Below are 20,055 nucleotides of genomic sequence, written 5' to 3'. Positions count from 1 at the left end.
TTACCTCCTCACACCCTTCTCTACTTCGGCGAGGTTGGATGTGGCTAGAAGTTATTCAGTCTTATCCAATATTACCTTATTCTAATATCAAATTCAAAGTTAAATTTAAAGCTCGAAGTTTAAATTCAACTTTAAACTGTTAAGAGAAATTAGAAAAAATAATAATAATAATAATAATAAGAGAAAAACTTGCATGGGACCCACCCACTTGTGGTTACCCACAAGTGGGCCCCATAGGCCCATGTCCAACAAATCAAATATCTATGAACTTCATGCCCGTATGGCATGCACCATACACTAGAGCAGGCATCTCATCAGCTCTACAATTGATGGGCCACTAAACCAAAATTTCTATTATTGGTCTTATCCTAACCATCTATAAAATGAACCCTTTTCTCACTAAATGTCAGGAGTTACTTAGGATCATCCAAGCAATGTGTTTTTTGGACTAGGACAATTCACTGCCGAATGAACAGTTTTGATCTCATTCACTTATGCCCCACGTAAACCAATGACTTGAAGGCACCAGGGTCCACTCATACACACACACACACACACACACACACACACACACACACGGAAACGCTCACCTGCGAACCAGTTCGTACGTACTACCTAGGAACTTTTTTGAGAACGCATCATATGTGATGTGGATCCGAAATCTGAACCGTTCATGTAAAGCAGCACCTCATGAAACCCCCCAGGCCCAAGTTTTACTTTGATCTAAAACTTTGATGGGCCATGGAAAATGAAAACAGTTTCCTCCCTTGATTTGCATTTCTCTTTTCTATGGCCCACCATAATTTTAGATCGGGGTGAAAATTTGTCACAAGAGGTTTCATGGGATTCCGCATCACATGGACCGTTCAGATTAGGCACCCATGGCACGTGTGCAAAGGTGCGCACATGCGTAGGTGCGCAAGGGAGCATGACTCTATACACACACACACACTGCAAATGTATGAACTCATTAAGCATAAGAAATTATAATTTGAGCCAAACATAACTAGAAAAACTCACATGATCTTCAATGATTGATGGTTTTCAATAAAGAATGGTATAGTACCAGAAAGCATATTGTTTCTTAGGACTCTGTGGAGAAAGCACACAACCTATATGAGTATGTCATTTTAACTTTTTGAGACATGGATGAAAAATAAATAAATAAAATCAATCAGATCAGTAATTTAGTATTACTCCATGTGCTGTGATCATATAGCCTTACAAGGTAGATAAAGATGTCATATTCTCAATAAAATTCAACGAGGAGCTCCCATTAGACACATCACAGATCAACCTGTATGAGTACACGGTTAGTTGAGGCCATCTTTTGGGGGAAAAAATTCACAATTTTCAAGAGTTTTACTTTAAAAATCAAATGATATTCTCCTGGATAAAAAAGCTACTTCCTTCCTGCACAACATAGGAGACCCCATTTTGTGATTTTTGGAAATTTTACTTCGGGTGTGTTTGGTTTCACCAAATATCATGAAATTTCACAATGTTTAGGGCAACCAAACACACCCTTAGTGCACAAATTCCAATATCAGAAATTAGTAATATGAAGGAAGACTATTGAAGATTAAAACTCACAAATATTCCATTTTGGTCAATTTAGAAAAACTGGATGGTATGGGACCCTCGAAGGCATTGCCTTGCATCCTCCTGCATCAACATTTTCAGCGTTACAAATACTCTTTAAAGAAGTATACCATGGCATATCAAGAAAATGAGATCTGCTAAGTGCACTCACTATGCTACTCACATAGTAGGGTCCCACTTGCAGGTAAAAAAGGACCTGTTGTCCACATTTAAAGTACACATGTGGCCCACTAGATGACCGATCATTGAACGTGGTGGAAATTTCTATCCACATTCCGAACAGGATGTGGCACCAAACCTACCTTGAGTGTGGATAGAATTCCTGTCCACCACCAATGGATGGTGGGAGACTTTGTTGTGATGGTGGGAGACTTTGTTATGCAATCCCATGCGTACCAAATGAGAAAGATACGAGTTATTATCAGTGTAGAACTCGTGAGTACTAGCTTACAAATCAGTGAGAGCCCAACTCCCAATGAAATCAGGTATCTTTCCTGTGAAGTTGTTATCAGATGCCCACCTGAAATCCAATCATATTTTCCATCCAAACGCAGATATTAATAAATTAAGGGATCAGAAATGATAGACATGGCATACAAGTAACCAAAATTGAACCATCCGAAATCATGAGGCCCACAGTAGATGGGTCATAACCCAAAAATCAGATCAATCGAATGATCCTGAGCTCTGGATAATAGGCATTAGTCTGTTGAATTCAGACAATTGTGAATTTTTCCATTTTAATGACCATTGGATTGCACACCATAAGTTGTACTAGTGTTAGTTCAAGAGAAATCTAAGGTGGGGCCTACGATTTTGATGGTTTCCATGCGGCTTATAATCACGAGCTCTTACAAGGTATTCACGTTTCTCAAGCGGGCAAATGTTGAAGGAATCTGGCCGCTTAGCCCGCAGCTATCAATGTATCCGTGAAAATCAAGCATAGATAATGAATCCAGTTGTACAATTTCTTAATGCTATTAGCAGTTAAGAGGAATGCACACACCATTTCAATGGACCGAAAGTAGCTGACCATTGAGTTACATTTTTCAAATGGTCAAAGCAGTTAAAATGGCTGAAAGGGTACTTTGAAGAGCCATGTAAATGTAAACAAAGCGTCCAGGGAAGGGAATTTTACTCATTCCAACAACCACTCAAGGCTAACATTTTGCTGCTACCATACCACCGTAAAACAGTTTTGTTCAGCTGCATCAATGCTTCCTAACTCCATTTTTTATTATTTTAAAAAAAAAAAAAAAAAAATTCATGAGGAAAGGTTAAAAATAAAGAGTCCAACTGGTTACAGTCCACTTAGCAAATAAATTCCAATATTTGATGTGTGTGTGACATCCATCCTTGTCCTATAAGTTGGCCTAATTATTGGGATTACGTTTGTGAAGATCACCACATCCTCTCATCGAGTGAACCACACTTGTATTTTATTACTTATCAATTGTAAATATTGTTGTTATGGTGTGGTCCACTTAATGAGTGGATGGGTTTGAATTTTGTACAAGGCTATTCTCATGGTGGAGCCAACCTTCTATGTAATTCACTGGGTGGACAGTAACTTATGATTCAGCTGGTCCGACTTAAAAGCTTCTCAGAAAGAAAACTTAGAGAAAAGAAAGGCAAAAAAATATTTGCATATTAATCTCTATAAATTGGGTCGCAAATTTGAAATTCCAAATGCACCATATGATATTTCTGAAGAAGAAGAATTAAATATAATAAGAATAAATAATAATAATAATAATAATAATAATAATAATAATAATAAGAGAAGTTACAGGTTTTCCAGACTTGTCAAATTCCCCAGCTCAGGTGGGAGTGAATCAGAGAAGTTGTTTGAGCTTATATCCCTGAAAAAAAAAAAATTTAATTAATTAATTAATCATTTCATAACCAAAAGCATCCTGTTTTGACCTGAAATCACTACAATAACCTACATCAATTTTCTGTCATTTGAGAACTGACCACGCAGATGGAAGTATGCTAACTTGTGGTGCAACCAAACCTTTCCTGCCAACGTGTTGTTTGTGCAGAACAGCCGTACCATACTAATGTCAGGTCCTATGATGAAGGGGAGCGGTTTAGGTGCTGCCGGGCCCACCCAAGATGATGAGGTCCTTACCATGGGGCCCACATTGATGTATGTGTTCTACATCCATGCCATCCATCAGTTTGCCAGATCATATCATGGCATGAGCCTAAAAATAAAGCAGATCCAATTCTGAGGTGGACCATACTATAGGAAATGGTGATGATTGACCATTAATGGGCAGCATAAGTTTTGGATCAGCAGGTTTATGTTACCTTATCAACAGGTTGGATGGAAAATAAACATTATAGAAACAAACAGTATAGTGGCCCAAGGAAGTTCTTAATGGTAGGGCCTTCAATCACCACAGTTTCAACTATGGTCCGCTTGAGATTTGGATCTTCTTCATTTTTGGGCTCATGACCTAAAATGATCGGGTAATCCGGTAAAACGGATGGATGGTGTGGATATAGATTACACACATCAAGGTGGGCCCTATGGTAAGGGTTGCACTGTCTTGGGTGAGGCCGGGGCCACATCTAATCTACCCCATGATGATGATCATCTAGCACAAACAATCAGATGGGTCCGTCATTAGGTTGGCCATGCCTAGATGTTGAGTCACTGTCACTTATCCACTCATTCTAACGGTGCAGCCCACCTATTGACAGGTCTGGCCTGATTTCTATATGCCAGGTATCTTCATGGTGGAGCCTACCTGACGTAGGGATGAACGTGATGAGGATAACTACTCCGAATCTACGGAGCTTCTCTGAACTCCTCATAGAGACTTCTCGAATCCACGAGGAAAGAAAGCAGAAAATAGAAAAAAATTCTAATAAATTCGAAATTGATTAATTGATCCATAAAAATGAGTTCACATCCTTTAAATAGGGGTACCAAGTAATGGGAAAGAAATCAGAATCAAACTACAACTACAACTCCTAGAATCCGCGACTTACTATTTATAGACGGTCACGATGTCTACTAGTGCACAAGGTTTTCAGCCAAAAATAGTAAGTGTCCTATTTGGCTTCACCAAACCGTTCTCCTAATTATTTTAAGCTCTTTTCACGTTGGGCGCAACTCCTAAAGCCCGACGGATGAAGAGTTATAATCAAACTAAAACTTACTATTTATAGTAAAAACGAAATTAAAATAGGGAAATGACCTTCGATCCCGGGGTTTTTCGCAATTCTGGGTGGTGTAACCCGGTGTAGCAGGGTTGGTTGGCTAAAGTAGCTCGTTCTACCCCAAAATCATATATTTTACGTCAAATAACTCATTCCGGATTGCGAGATATGCCCAATCTAAGGTCCAACGGTCCGGATCACTTCTGTCATCGACCGGGCCTTTTTTGATCCATCTTGGCCATGAAACTGTCCGCGCTCGAATCTACATTAGTCCCCTCCACTTCAAAAGAACCCGTCCTCGAGTTCTCATCCTGATCTGGTTCATGATACTCAGTTAGGTCCGCGACGTTGAAAGTCTGTGAGATCGCCATGTCATCTAGAAGATCAACAACATAAGCGTTGTCATTGATCTTTCGAATGATTAGGACGGGTCCAATCTTCTTATTTTTCAACTTGTTGTATGTCCCGGTTGGAAATCTCTCTTTGCGCGGATGGACCATAACGCAATCGCCCACCTCGAACACTTTTTGTCGCCAGTGCTTGTCCGCTTATTCTTTGTACTTCTCGTTCGAGGTATGCAGCTTGCTTTGCACTTCTACATGGATGCTCATGATCTTGTCTGCCATATGTTCTGCTGCAATGATCGTGCCTGGGTGCTTGGGCAGAGGGACCAAGTCAAGTGTGTGGCGAGACACTCGTTCGTAGATAATCTGAAACGGTGATTTTCCTGTCGAGCGGTTCACCATGTTGTTGAATGCAAACTCTGCTTAAGACAAGGTCAAATCTCACTGCTTCGGTTTTTCTCCTGAAATACAGCGAATGAGGTTTCCCAACGTGCGGTTCACAACTACGGTCTGCCCATCAATCTGTGAGTGGTAAGCACTACTGAATTGAAGTCGTGTATCGAGTCAAGTCCATAAAGTTCGCCAAAAGTAGTTAATGAACTTCCTGTCACGATCAGAAGTAATGGTCTTGGGGACCCTGTGTAGCCGTATGACTTCCCTGAAAAATAGATTCGTCACGTGTGTTGAATCGAGGGTCTTCTTGCATGGGATAAATTGCGTCATCTTAGAGAAATGATCTACCACCATGAACACCGAATTCATACCGCGTTGTATTCATGGGAGACCAAGCACGAAGTCCATTGATAAATCTAGGGTGTAGAGGCCCGTATTCTGAGATTGCCCCTTGGAGGTCTGACAAATATGACAATGTTGTATGGCTTTTTCCCACATCACGTACTAATTGTGGCCAGTAATACCGCTCTTCCACAAGAGCTCGCGTCTTGTCTCGCCCAAGGTGTCCACTGAGGCTACCTCCATGTAGCTCTTGAATAATCTGCTCCCTCAGAGAGCTTTATGGGATGCACAATCGATTCCCTTTGAAGAGAAAATTGTCCTGTATATGAAGGTCACTGGCGTACCCTTCTTGGCACTTCATCGAATAATCTTTGAAGTCCTCATCCTCAGCATATAGGTCCTTAAGACAGTTGAAGCCGACCATCTCATTGCTCATCGTAATAAGTAGTGATGCACGACGGCTAAGTGCATCAGCCACCTTGTTTTGCTACCCTGACTTGTGCTTTAGAACGAACGTGAATTCCTGTAAAAAACGCAACCCATCTAGCATGCACACAATTCACATTAGTCTGACTATTAATAAACTTTAATGCTTGATGGTCAGTGTAGAGAACAAACTCTCTTTGAATCAGATAATGCCAACAATGTTGCAGCGCCTGAACAACTGCGTACAACTCAAGCTCATAAGTCGACCACTTCTTTCGAGCTTCGCTGAGCTTCTCGCTATAGAAGGCTACCGGCCTGCCTTCTTGTGATAACACTCCCCCAATTCCGACGTATGAAGCGTAACACTCAACCTCAAACAATTTGTCGAAATTAGGAAGCACCAAGACCGGTGTTGTAGACAAACGATACTTGATCTTATGAAAGTTTTCGTCAGCTTTATCGGTCCACTGGAATGGTCCTTTTTTCATACAAGCTGTTATAGGCGCGACTATGGTGCTAAAATCTCGCACAAATCGATGATAAAAAGTCGCTAACCCGTGAAAACTCCTCACCTTATGAATGTTTGTCGGGATCGGCCATTCCTTAATAGCTCGTACATTTTCATCGTCCACACGAATGCCTGTGGATATTACAACAAATCCTAAAAATAACATGCTGTCAGTTAAAAAACTATATTTCTTAAGTTGAGGTACAACTTGTTAATTTGTATGACTTGCAGCACCTGCCTGAGATGTTTCCTGTGCTCCACCTCATCCTAGCTATATATCAATATGTCATTAAAATATACTAACACAAATCAGCCAGTGAACAGTTTTAGAACTTAATTTATTAAACGCATAAAAGTACTTGGTGCATTGGATAGGCCGAATAGCATGACCAGTCACTCATACAACCCTTCATTGGTCTTGAATGTTGTTTTCCACTCATCACCGGGTCGGATACGAATCTAATGGTACCCGCTCCTTAGATCTAGTTTAGAGAACACCTTGGCCCCTTCTAGCATATCGAGCATGTCATCCAACCGTGATATTGGGAACCGATACTTGATGGTAATTTTGTTGATTGTCCGGCTGTCGACACACATGCGCCAGCTTCCATCTTTTTTTTAACGTTAATAATGCTGGTACGGCACATGGGCTCATACTCTCTCTCAAGAGACCCTTACGGATCAATTCCTCTACTTGCCCGTGAGTTTCTCACACTCCTTTCGGACTCATCCGATAATGAGGGCGATTGGGCAGGTTAGCCCCAGTGACGAGGTCTATATGATGTTGGAACTCCCTTGCATCAGCAAGACAGTTAAGGGTTGCCTGCAGCCCTTGTATGGTCAACTGACTCTCCCGGTGGAAAGCTTCCATTCTTTCCGAAAGATAACCGACCCCTGGATCACCATCAATAGGATTTTGATTCATATCTTCATTGTTTGACATCGGCCCAAGGGGAATCCTCGTTCTGATATCAATTGACGCAGGGATGAAGGTGATGATGATAACTACTCCGAATCCACGGAGCTTCTCTGGACTCCTCACAGAGACTTCTCGAATCCACGAGGAAAGAAATTGATTAATTGATGCATAAAAACGAGTTCACATCCCTTTAAATAGGGGTACCAAGCAATGGGAAAGAAATCAGAATCAAACTACAACTACAACTCCTAGAATCCGCGACTTACTATAAATAGTAAACTTACTATTTATAGACGGTCGTGATGTCTACTAGTGCGCAAGGTTTTCGGCCAAAAATAGTAAGTGTCCTATTTGGCTTCACCAAACCGTTCTCCTAATTATTCTAAGCTCTTTTCACTTTGGGCGCAAATCCTAAAGCCCGAAGGATGAAGAGTTATAATCAAACTAAAACTTATTATTTATAGTAAAAACGAAATTAAAACAGGGAAATGACTGTCAATCCAGGGGTATTTTGCAATTCCGGGTGGTGCAACCTAGCATAGCAGGGTTGGTTGGCTAAAGCAACTCGTTCTACCCCATAATCATATATTTTACGTCAGATAACTCATTCCGTATTGCGAGATACGCCCGATCTAAGCTCCGACGGTCCGGGTCACTTCTGTCGTCGACCGGGCCTTTTCTAATCCATCTTGGCCATGAAACAGTCCACGACCCGCTCTACATCACTACCATTTTGAACAGTGTCGATTCCCCACAGAAGTGGCATGTTGGCGGGAAAGATGTGGCTTCATGATAATATGTGCTGCACCACCTGAACGATTCACACCGTTCATTTAGACGCTCCAACCGTAGATGGCCCATCTGGAAAAAAAAAAAAAAAAAAATCTGTCCTCGCCCCTTTCATATCAGCAATGGTGATCCCCAACCAATGAAATTCTTTTCATAATGAGCTTATACTATGAAAACTTCTAGATGAACGGCCTGGATCTTCATGTGCTGAGGAGAAAGTAGGTACATCTGGGGAGAGAGTTTGAGAGCAATACCCATGCGCCCAGCTACTCTACAACATAACTTACAGGCAGCTCAATCCAAACCGTCCAAACAGTGGGACCCACTGATGAAGGATACATCCCTCTAAGCAGATTGATTAAACCATCCTGACCTTTGGTCAATTTGTATTTTCATTTCAAACTGTTGACTATTTTTCATCTCAATCTCAACCATCTACTAGTGTTCATCAATCAATCAGCCAATGAGAATCATCTGTCCAATGTGGGTTTTCGGTGACCCATATAAAGCAGGCCCATGATGCTTGACGAACATTTATGCCACATGTCCCATAGTGGTGTGTATGCATATGATCATCACGATGCCTGAGGAAGATAGTCAGAAAGTCCTTGAAGTGTCTCAAGTACAGACGAATGGTTATGAACTTCCAATCACTGATGGTGATCTGGTATATGGCACAGATTCCACATACTGTAAATTTAAATAGTTATGTGGACTAGTATACTTATTTTTCTAGCATGGATAAATGGGAAGAGATTCAGTAAACCCAGAGGATGAAAATTTCATCTCGGACGAGAGATCATAGTGATGGGATGAATCCTAACCGTTGCCACTGTATAAGAGTTCTATAAATGCAGTTCTCGGAAGCGGATTGCGTGCAGAGTAAACGACTAATAGCATAGTGAGTAAACTCTGTGTGGCCCACTATGGATGTATGTGTCTTATCCATGCAATTCATCCATGTTTTCAGATCATTTTAGGACATCAGCACAAAATTGAAGTACATCCAAAGTTCTATTGGACCACACGAGATGAAACGGTGGGGATAATCATTTTCACTGGTGAAACCTTCTTAGGGCCCACAGTAATGTTTATTTTTCATCCAAACTTTTCAGGTGGTCACATAGACATGGATGAAGGTAAAAAACAAATATTGGCTTGATTTAAAATTTATATGGCTCCCTAGAAGTTTTCAATGGTAGGCGTTCAATTCACACTGTTTACTGTGGTGTTGGTCCACTTGAGCTTTGGATATGTTTAAATTTTTCAATCTTTGCCTGAACTTAGATGATAAAATGGATGGACTGGGTGGATAAGACATATACATAATGGTGGGCCCCACAGAGTTTACTCAGTATACTATCTGCCCCTACGGTTCTCTCTTTAAACTACACGTGTCTAACATGTGGTGATCAGTACTGTTGATCCTGTAAGCTACCGTGGGGATGAGCTATAAGCCAAAATTCAGAGTGATTGGATAATGGTTAAACGTGACTCGTAACCACTCCTTTTGAAGGCCACTTAGACAGCTAAGACAGTCCACTTCCCCATCTATGGGATGGCCCAATAAGACAATGGTTCCAATCACAACATCTTTGCCACGTGCTACATACCGGCATTTCCCTTTTAAAAAATAGTGCACAAAATTTACTAAAACCTGATCAATGATTTCTGCACTACATCCTTAGATGGTCAGGATCATATTATCATTGTAATTTTTCATCTATAGTCCGTTACCGGAGCCTTAAGACGAATGAGTGGTTCAAATCATCACACACTTCACTATGAATGATATCTTACACGTGGGTTAGATTCTGAAGGTTTCCCAGCTCTTTGGGGATGCTCTCTGATATGGCATTCATGCTAACGTCCCTGTGAGAGAGAGAGAGAGAGGGAGAGAGAGAGAGAGAGAATAAAAAATAAAAAATGAAAATTCAAAGCAAATGTTAGATTCATAGTAAATTACACCATAAATCAGGCATATTCAACGTACACCTTTCACACACATAGACAGTCCAAAGTGTGCCCCATCAGGCTATATGCAATTTTGATGGTGCAGATTAAGGTACATATATGCCATGTTTAGGATGAATTTGGTAGCAAATATAATCTATCCATGTGATGTAGATTATCATACTAGGGTGATTGCACCAACAAAATGGTGTGGGCATGATCCTAGTCGTTCGTGTGAGGGTCCTACGCTATAGTTTCAGAGTATCTGAGAGTTGCTATTTAACAAATACAACTATCCAATCATATGATCAAATCGATTGTCGGTCCATAGTGGGACCCACCAAACGAAAGGTTGACTATCCCCATGCCTTGCTGGACTTGCCCAACCATAATTTTGAACATGATCCACAGGTGTATAAAGCCATGTCCATCTCTATACAAGCACAGTTTTGAACATGGCACAGGTGCATGCGCAGATCCGACCTTTCTATACGGTGGTCCTCACTGATTAGATCTTCTAGATCAAAAATCATGTAGGTTTACTCCTCAAGTGGGCCAGTGTACAAATCAAACTTCTAGCTAAATCAATTTTTATCCAGCCATCCATTTGTTGTGTGTCCACCCAAACTGGAAAAGGCCTGATCAGTGGGGCATTTTTAGTTTGATCGAAAACACTAGTGGACCATGGCAGAAGGAAATAATTTCCTCCCTTGATTTGCCTCTCTTTTGCCATGGCCCATCAAAATTTTGAATAAGGGTAAAAGCTGGGCCTTGAGTGTTTCATAAAGTCACTTAGGGAGTACAAATTTTGAGCTCATGTCACTGGAAATGAGTTCTTAAAAAGTTTTTACCCGAACTCATGAGAATTAGTACTTAGCTTAGCATATATATATAAAGGTCAACCTCACGGGAACTCCCCATGGGCCCCACCGTGATGTGTGTCAAACATCAACACTGTACATTTAATGGGTCCCCTTTAGGTTATCGGATATCTAAAAATTAGCCATATATGGGACTCAGGTGGGCCATACCATCTAAAACCATGTGAAGACATTACTATAATATAAAAAAGAACTTGGTGGGGCCACCTGAGTTTTGGATGTAGATGAAACTTGGTCTGACCCCTCATCCAAGTGGGACACACATAATGGATGGGCTGGATTTGTGAACAACATGTTGGTGGGCCCGATAAATGATTATGAATGTTTTAATGGGAGGATAACCGATCCCAACTTTTGTATGTGGTGTGGCCAACTCAAGTCAAGGATTAACTTTATTTTTAAGCCCATGGCCCACCATGAAATGATGCATCTGACTGATGGGGTAGATGTCAAATACACATCACGGTGGGGCCTACAGAGCTCAATCTCATGGAAAGTTCCCATGAGGCCACCTCATAGTACCATTTCGTGTGTGTGTGTGTATTAGCGAACTAGAAAGGTGGCCCTAGGAATTTCTTAATGGTAGGGCTTTCAATCATTCCAATTGTATGTCCGCCCGAGATTTGGATCTTCTTCATTTTTGGGCTCATGCACTAAAATGACCCACTAAACTAGATGGACGGTGTGGATATCTATTACATGCATCAATGTGGGTCCTGTGGCAAGGGCCTCACCATCTTGGGTGACGATGATGATCATCTAGCTCAAAAGATCAGATGGGCCCGTCATTAAGTTGGCCACTTCAGGACGTTGAGTCCGACCATCGCTTATCCACTCATTCGGACGGTACAGCACACCTGTTGACTGGTCCGGGGCCTACCATTTTGAACAGTGTCGATTACCCACAGAAGTGGTATCTTGGCGGGAAAGATGTGGCTTCATGACAATATGTGCTGCACCACCTGAACGATTCACACCGTTCATCTAGACACTCCCACCGTAGATGGCCCATCTGGAAAAATAAATAAATCTGCGGTCGCCCTTTCATATCAGCAATGATGATCCCCAACCAATGAAATTCTTTTCTTAATGAGCATATATTATGAAAGCTTTTAGATGAACGGATCTTCATGTGCTGAGGAGAAAGGAGGTACAGCTGGGGAGAGAGTTTGAGAGCAATGGGCATGCGCCCAACTACTCTACAACTAAACTTACAGGTAGCTCAATCCAAACCGTCCAAACAGTGTGACCCACTGATGAAGGATACATCCCTCTAAGCAGATTGATTAAACCATCTACTGGTGTTCATCAATCAATCAGCCAGTGAGAATCATCTGTCTAATGGGGTTTTCGGTGACCCATATAAAGCAGGCCCATGATGCTTGACGTACATTTATGCCACATGTCCCATGGTGGTGTGTATGCATATGATCATCACAATGCCCGAGGAAGATGGTCAGAAAGTCCTTGTAGTGTCTCAAGTACAGACGAATGGTCATGTGTACTATACGGGAACGGACTGGCTACTCCCCCTGACACCAGCCATTGGCGGGTGGTCGGTGCTCTGTGGGGCCCACCATGATGTATGGGTGTCATCCATACCGTCCATCTATTTTTATATATCATTTTTATGATATAATTAAAAAAAAAAGAAGTATATATCAATCTCAAGTGGACCACATTGCAGGAAACAGTGTTGAATGAATTTTGACCATTAAAAATATTTTGGGGGCCATAAAAGTTTTGGATCAAGCTGATATTTATTTTTTCCCTTCATCTGGGTCTTTGTGACCAAATCAACAGATTGGATATCAAATAAACAGTACAGTAGGCCTTAGGAGGATTTTAATTGTGAATATCCATTCATTATTTTTGTCCTGTGGTGTGGCCCACTTAAGATTTATATCCCTGTCATTTTTTGTATTAAGCCATAAAATGGTCTTTAAAAATGGATTAACGGAATGGATGAAACACGTACATTATGGTGGGGCCCACATAGCACCGACCACCAGCCACCCGGCTGGTGTCAGGGGGAGTAGCCAATCCGTTCCCGGACTATACTTATTTTTCTAGCATCGATAAAGAAAAATTGACCACTGTTTCTTTGCCGAAGAGTCCAGAACTTACCTCCCCCGTTCGACGTACCGACGAGCATTTGAGGACCAAAAATACTCCTACCTTCCCTTTACAAGTAGATGGGCGGGTGTGCGAAAACGAGCGCTGACGCTTGGACGCAGAGGAAACGGATGGGCTACTCCCCTACACCCGCCAATGGCTGGTGGTCGGTGCTATATATGCCCCACCACGATGTATGTATTTCATCCATGCTGTCCATCTATTTTTACATATCATTTTACCTCATGATTTCAAAAATGAGATATAACTAAATCTCAAGTGGACCACATTACAGGAAACAGTGTTGAATGAGGGTCGACCATTAAAAACATTTTGGGGGCTATAAAAGCTTTGGATCAAGCTTATCTTTGTTTCTTCTCTTCATCTGGGCCTGTATGACCTAATGAACATGTTGGATGTCAAATAAACAATATAGTAGGCCTTGGGAGGAATTTCATGGTGGATATCCAATCACCACTGTTTTCATGTGGTGTGGTTCACTTGAGATTTATATCCTCTCATTCTTGGGATTAAGCCATAAAATGATCTGTAAAAATGAATGAACGGAGTGGATGAAACACATATATCATAGTGGGGCTCATAGAGCACCGACCACCAGCCACGGAGCTGGAGCTGGTGGCAGGAGCAGTAGCCGGATTATATACTGACAGGTTGAGCAGCGAGTCGGCTACTGAAGTGACGTAACCAAGTTGTGTGGGTACCACTATGATATATATATGTTATATCTACACCGTCCATCCATTTTTAGATATCATTTTAGACTATGAAACAAAGAATGAGGTAAATATAAATCTGTAGTGGACCCCACCAAAGAAAACAGTGGAGAGAGTGATTCCCACCGTTGGAACTATCCTAAGGTCCATCATAATTTTTTTTTGAAATCCAACCTGTTCAAAAGTTAAAAAAGACATGAAATAAGGGAAAACACAAATATCAGCTTGATCTAAAACTTTGTGGCCTTTAGAAGTTTTTAATGGTGGGCATCACTGTCCCACTGTTTTCTGTGCTAGCGTCCACTGGATATTTGGATTTAACTGGTTCTTTGGATATTGCCCTAAAATGATCTCTCCAAGTGGATGAAAGGTGTGGATACAAAACATACATCATGGTGGGGCCACGAGCGTCAGCGCTCGGCTTCGCACACCCGCCAATCCGCTTCTGAAAGGAAGGCAGGGGTATTTTGGTCCTCAAATACTCGTCCACACGTCCAACGTAAAAGTTTGGGAAGGTAGGTTTTGAACTCTCCAGAAAAAGAAACAGTATAAAAAGTTGCGTTGCAGTGGTCAATTTCTTATGGATAAATGCAAAGAGATTCAATAAACCTGCGGGGATGAAAATTTCATCTCCGACGAGAGATCACAGTGATGGTATGAATCCCAACCGTTGCTTTATAAGAGTTCTATGCAGTTCTCCGAAGTGGATTGCGTGCAGAGTAAACGCCTTATGGCATAGTGAGTAAACTCTGTGTGGCCCACTATGGATGTATGTGTCTTATCCATGCAATTCATCCATGTTTTCAGATCATTTTAGGACATCAACGCAAAATCGAAGTACATCCAAAGTTCTATTGGACCACACCGGATGAAAGGGTGGGGATAATCATTTCCACTGTTGAAACCTTCTTAGAGCCTACAGTGATGTTTATTTTTCATTAAAACTTCTCACGAGGTCACGTAAACATGGATGAAGGTAAAATATATATATATATATATATATATATATATATATATATATATATATATATATATATGGGCTTGATTTAAAATTTATATGGTGCCCGAGAAGTTTTCAATGGTAGGTGTTCAATTCACACAGTTTATTGTGGTGTTGGTCTACTTGAGCTTTGGATATGTTTTAAATTTTACAGTCTTTCTCTGAACTCAGATGATAAAATGAATGTACCGTGTGGATAAGACATATACATAATGGTGGGCCCCACAGAGTTTACTCAGTATACTATCTGCCCCTACGGTTCTCTCTTTAAAGTACACGTGACTAACATGTGGTGGTCAGTACTGTTGATCCTGTACGCTACCGTGGGGATGAGCTATAAGCCAAAATTCAGAGTGATTGAATAATGGTTAAACGTGACTGGTAACCACTACTTTTGTAGGCCACTTATCAGACGGCTAAGACAGTCCACTCCCCCATCTATGGGATGGCCCAATAAGACAATGGTTCCGATCACAACATCTTTGCCACGTGCTACATACTGGTGCACAAATTAATTTACTAAAACCTGATCAATGAATTCTGCACCACATCCTTGAATGGTTAGGATCATACTATCATTGTAATTTTTCGTCTATGGTCTGTTTCCGGAGCCTTAGATCATCACACACTTCACTATGACGGCTATCTTACAAGGACGTTAGATTCCGAAGGTTTCCTAGCTCTTTGGGGATGCTCCCTGATATGGCATTCATGCTAACGGAGCTGAAGGAGAGGCAAAAAAATAAAAATAAAAATCAAAGCATATGTTAGAGTCACAATAAGTTGCACCATAAATCAGGCACATTCAAATTACAGCCTGCAAAAACATATACCTCAATCCGGACAGTCCAAAGTGTGCCCCATTAGGCTATATGCAATTTTGATGGTGCAGATTAAGGTACATATATGCCATGTTTAGGATGAATTTGGTTGCAAATATAATATACCATGTGATGTAGATTATCATACTAGGGTGATTGCACCAACAAAATGGTGTGGGCGGTGGGCATGATCCTTGTCGTTAATGTCAGGGTCGCACGCTATAGTTTCAGACTATCTAAGAGTCGCTATATATTTAACGAATACAACTATCCAATCATATGATCAAATCGATTGTCGGCCCATTGTGGGACCCACCAAACGAAAGGTTGACTATCCTCATACCTTGCTGGACTTGCCCAACCATAATTTTGAACATGATCCACAGGTGTATAGAGCCATGTCCATCTCTCTATATACAAGCACAGTTTTGAACATGGTACAGGTGCACAGATCCGACCTTTTTATAAGGTGGACCTCACTGATTAGATCTTCTGGATCAAAAATCATGTAGGTTTACTCCTCAAGTGGGCCAGTGTACAAATCAAACTTCTAGCTAAATCAATTTTTATCCAGCCATCCATTTGTTGTGTGTCCTCCCCAACTGGAAAAGGCTTGATCAGCGGATGGAAAGCTCCGATCCTACACATATGCCATTGTGGGACATGTGATTGCATATAGACGGATGAGATTTGTATTCTTCATTTGTCGTGCCCTTGAGATCAGTTGTGACAATCCAAATGCTGATCAGATAATCCTAACCATCCAACTGGAAGCCACCAATGGACGGTTAGATAAAAACTGCAGGTCAGTTTTCCAAGTTCAACGGTTGTAAAATTACCTCTCGCCGACTTCAGATGTAATGCTTTATAAGATACAACTAATTGCACCAGATACAAACCACTGTAAGAGTTAACTGCCACATTGGAAGTGGTGATGACTCTTCTGCATACCACATGGTACTCACATGGAGCTATCCAGACCATCCAAATTGTGAGAAAACTGTGGATGGAGTATATTACTAAAATTCAGCTGATAAAGTACTCCCAGTCATCCAAGTGATGGCCATCGGATGAAAGGGTAAAAGTAAATTTACGAGTGTTCCAAATTCAAATCGAAAAGTCAGATGGATCCTATTAAACTCTTGGTTTAATTTTCTTTTTCCTTTGTGTACGTGCTTCATCCATGAATGTTTCAGAAATTTGGATGGTCTGGACAGTTAATGAGTGATAAGTAATAGCAACAGTAGATATTTCGCTGTGGGAGAAGTTTCGATACTTACAGGTCACGCAAGTTCTTTAAATTGCCGATAGAAGCTGGCAAGGGACCCGTTATGTAATTTTGTGACAAATCCCTGCAACAGATACAGAAAACACTTGGTGAGGTGTGAGTGAAGGTAGGACTTAAGAGGCCTATGGTTAACAAGTTTATCCTGAGTTTGCATGTAATAGACTGAGCCGGATGTAGGGTCAGACCTGGCCCCATCAGTGCAAAATCTCATCTGTTGACAGCCTTAGCCTGACCCGACCAGATGTTAACAACAATGAATTTTGACCCCTACCAGCCAAATTACTAGCGGGGCCCAATTTTTTTAAACACGTACTGAGTCCAGACTCACTTGCACTCTGGCTGTGGATAGACTAATCATATGAGTTAAATGCGACTTGTCCAAGTTAATTTGGACTCAGTCCGACCCATCCAGTTCAACACCATGAGTCACCCCTGAATGGTGTGAGTCAGGCTGAATTACTACTGACTCAGGTGAGCCGTGACTCAACTCGAGAGTAGACAAGTTGGCATGGTGCTCCTGCTCAACTAAAGTTTTTACATGTGGCATTCATGGAGGCTTTGAAGAGCCATTAAAATGTAGATGGCCCATGTAGAAAAAAAATATTTCCTCGGCCCTTCATATCAGCTATGTGACCCCCAACCAGTGATATTCCTTTCATAATGAGCTTGTACTATGAAAGCTTCTAGATGAACCGTCTGGATCATCATGTGCTAAGGAGAAAGATGGTACAGCTGGAGAGAGAGTATGAGAGAAATGGGCATGCGCCCAGCTACTCTACAACAAAACTTACAGGTAGCTCAATCCAAACCGTCCAAACAGTGGGACCCACTGATGAAGGATACATCCCTCTAAGTAGATTAATTAAACCATCCTGACCTTTGATCAATTTGTATTTTCATTTCAAACTGTTGAATATTTTTCATCTCAATCTCATCCATCTACTAGTGTTCATCAATCAATCAGCCAGTGAGAATCATCTGTACAATGTGGATTTTCGGTGACCCATATAAAGCAGGCCCATGATGCTTGACGTACATTTATGTCCCATGGTGGTGTGTATGCATATGATCATCACAATGCCTGAGGGAGATAGAGAGTCCTTCGATCGCCCTTGTAGTGTCTCAAGTACGGACGAATGGTTATGAACTTCCGATCACTGATGGTGATCTGGTATATGGCACAGATTCCACGTACTATAATTTTAAATAGCCGTGTGGACTAATATACTTATTAGTAGGTCCGGCTCAAAAATCATGTAGGTTTACTCCTCAAGTGGGCCAGTGTACAAAACAAACTTCTAGCTAAATCAATTTTTATCCAGCCATCCATTTGTTGTGTGTCCGCCCCAACTGGAAAAGGCCTGATCAGCGGATGGAAAGCTCCGATCCTACAAATATGCCATTGTGGGACATGTGATTGCATATAGAGGGATGAGTTTTGTATTCTTCATTTATTGTGCCCTTGAGATCAGTTGTGATGGTCCCAATGCTGATCAGATAATCCTAACCATCCAACTGGAGGCCACCAATCTGCCGGTTAGAAAGAAACTGGTCAGTTTTTCAAGTTCAACGGTTGGAAAATTACCTAAAACCGACTTCAGGAATCCATATTTAAGACGGTCTGCAGATGGTTGACCAGTTACTAGTCACCAATTGGAGGCATTGGTTGTACTTTTATTTATAATAGTCAATTAATCTATCCTCAAAAGTCCTTGAAATCGGTGGTTATGATCATACAGACTACTACATATGGTCTTTTTTGGCAAGGCACATTTCATGCCAGAGCCAATAGATCAACCACTGGATTTGTGACCGTGTATGAAGATGTAATGCTTTATAAGATACAACTAATTGCACCAGGTACAAACCACTGTAACAGTTAACTGCCACATTGGAAGTGGTGATGATTCCTTTGCATACCACATGGTACTCACGTGGAGCTATCCGGACCATCCAAATGTGAGAAAACTGTGGATGGAGTATATAACTAAAATTCAGCTGATAAAGTAATCCTCGTCATCCAAGTGATGGCCATCGGATGAAAGGGTAAAAGTAAATTAACGAGTGTTCCAAATTCAAAGGGAAAAGTCAGATGGATCCCATCAAACTCTTGGTTTAATTATTTTGTTTTCCCTTGTCTAGATGCTTCATCCATGAATGTTTCAGAAATTTGGATGGTCTGGACAGTTAACGAGTGATAAGTAATAGCAACAGTAGATATTTCGCTGTGGGAGAAGTTTCAATACTTACAGGGAATTCAAGTTCATTAAATTGCCGATAGAAGCTGGCAAGGGACCCGTTATGTAATTTTGTGACAAATCCCTGCAACAGACACAGAAAACACTTGGTGAGGTGTGAGTGAAGGTAGGACTTAAAGAGGCCTATGGTTAACAAGTTTATCCTGAGTTTGCATGTAATAGACTGAACCCGATGTAGGGTGAGACCTGGCCCCATCAGTGCAAAATCTCGTCCGTTGACAGCCCTAGCCTGAGCCGACACAATGAATTTTGACCCCTACCAGCCCAATTACTAACTGGGCCCAATCTTGTAAACACATGCTGAGTCCAGACTCACTTGCACTCTGGCTGTGGATAGACGAATCATATGAGTTAAATGCGACTAGTCCAAGTTAATTTGGAATCAGTCCGACCCATGCATCCAGTTCAACACCATGAGTCACCCCTGACTGGTGTGAGTCAGGCTGAATCACTACTGACTCAGGTGAGTCGTGGCTCAACTCGAGAGTAGACAAGTTGGCATGCTGGT

The 20,055-nt window shown here is 41.4% G+C and overlaps 1 protein-coding gene across 1 annotated transcript in view; it reads right to left on the bottom strand.

Annotated features, from left to right (window-relative positions):
• Window positions 1-1,016: 1,016 nt before the first annotated feature.
• Window positions 1,017-20,055, bottom strand: part of LOC131219926 (probable LRR receptor-like serine/threonine-protein kinase At1g56130) — a 31,550-nt gene continuing 12,511 nt past the window's right edge. The window contains exons 12-19 of the mRNA XM_058214912.1: window positions 19,540-19,611; window positions 17,282-17,353; window positions 15,832-15,903; window positions 3,393-3,464; window positions 2,054-2,122; window positions 1,594-1,665; window positions 1,226-1,297; window positions 1,017-1,092 (exon numbers count right to left, since the gene is read on the bottom strand). Coding sequence (XP_058070895.1) covers window positions 1,017-1,092; window positions 1,226-1,297; window positions 1,594-1,665; window positions 2,054-2,122; window positions 3,393-3,464; window positions 15,832-15,903; window positions 17,282-17,353; window positions 19,540-19,611 — 577 coding nt within the window. The remainder of the gene's footprint in view (window positions 1,093-1,225; window positions 1,298-1,593; window positions 1,666-2,053; window positions 2,123-3,392; window positions 3,465-15,831; window positions 15,904-17,281; window positions 17,354-19,539; window positions 19,612-20,055) is intronic.

The sequence above is a fragment of the Magnolia sinica genome, chromosome 12 (assembly GCF_029962835.1).
Source record: "Magnolia sinica isolate HGM2019 chromosome 12, MsV1, whole genome shotgun sequence".
NCBI lineage: Eukaryota > Viridiplantae > Streptophyta > Magnoliopsida > Magnoliales > Magnoliaceae > Magnolia > Magnolia sinica.
The sequence above is the reverse complement of the archived record's forward strand: the minus strand, read 5'-3'. Positions and strand labels throughout refer to the sequence as shown.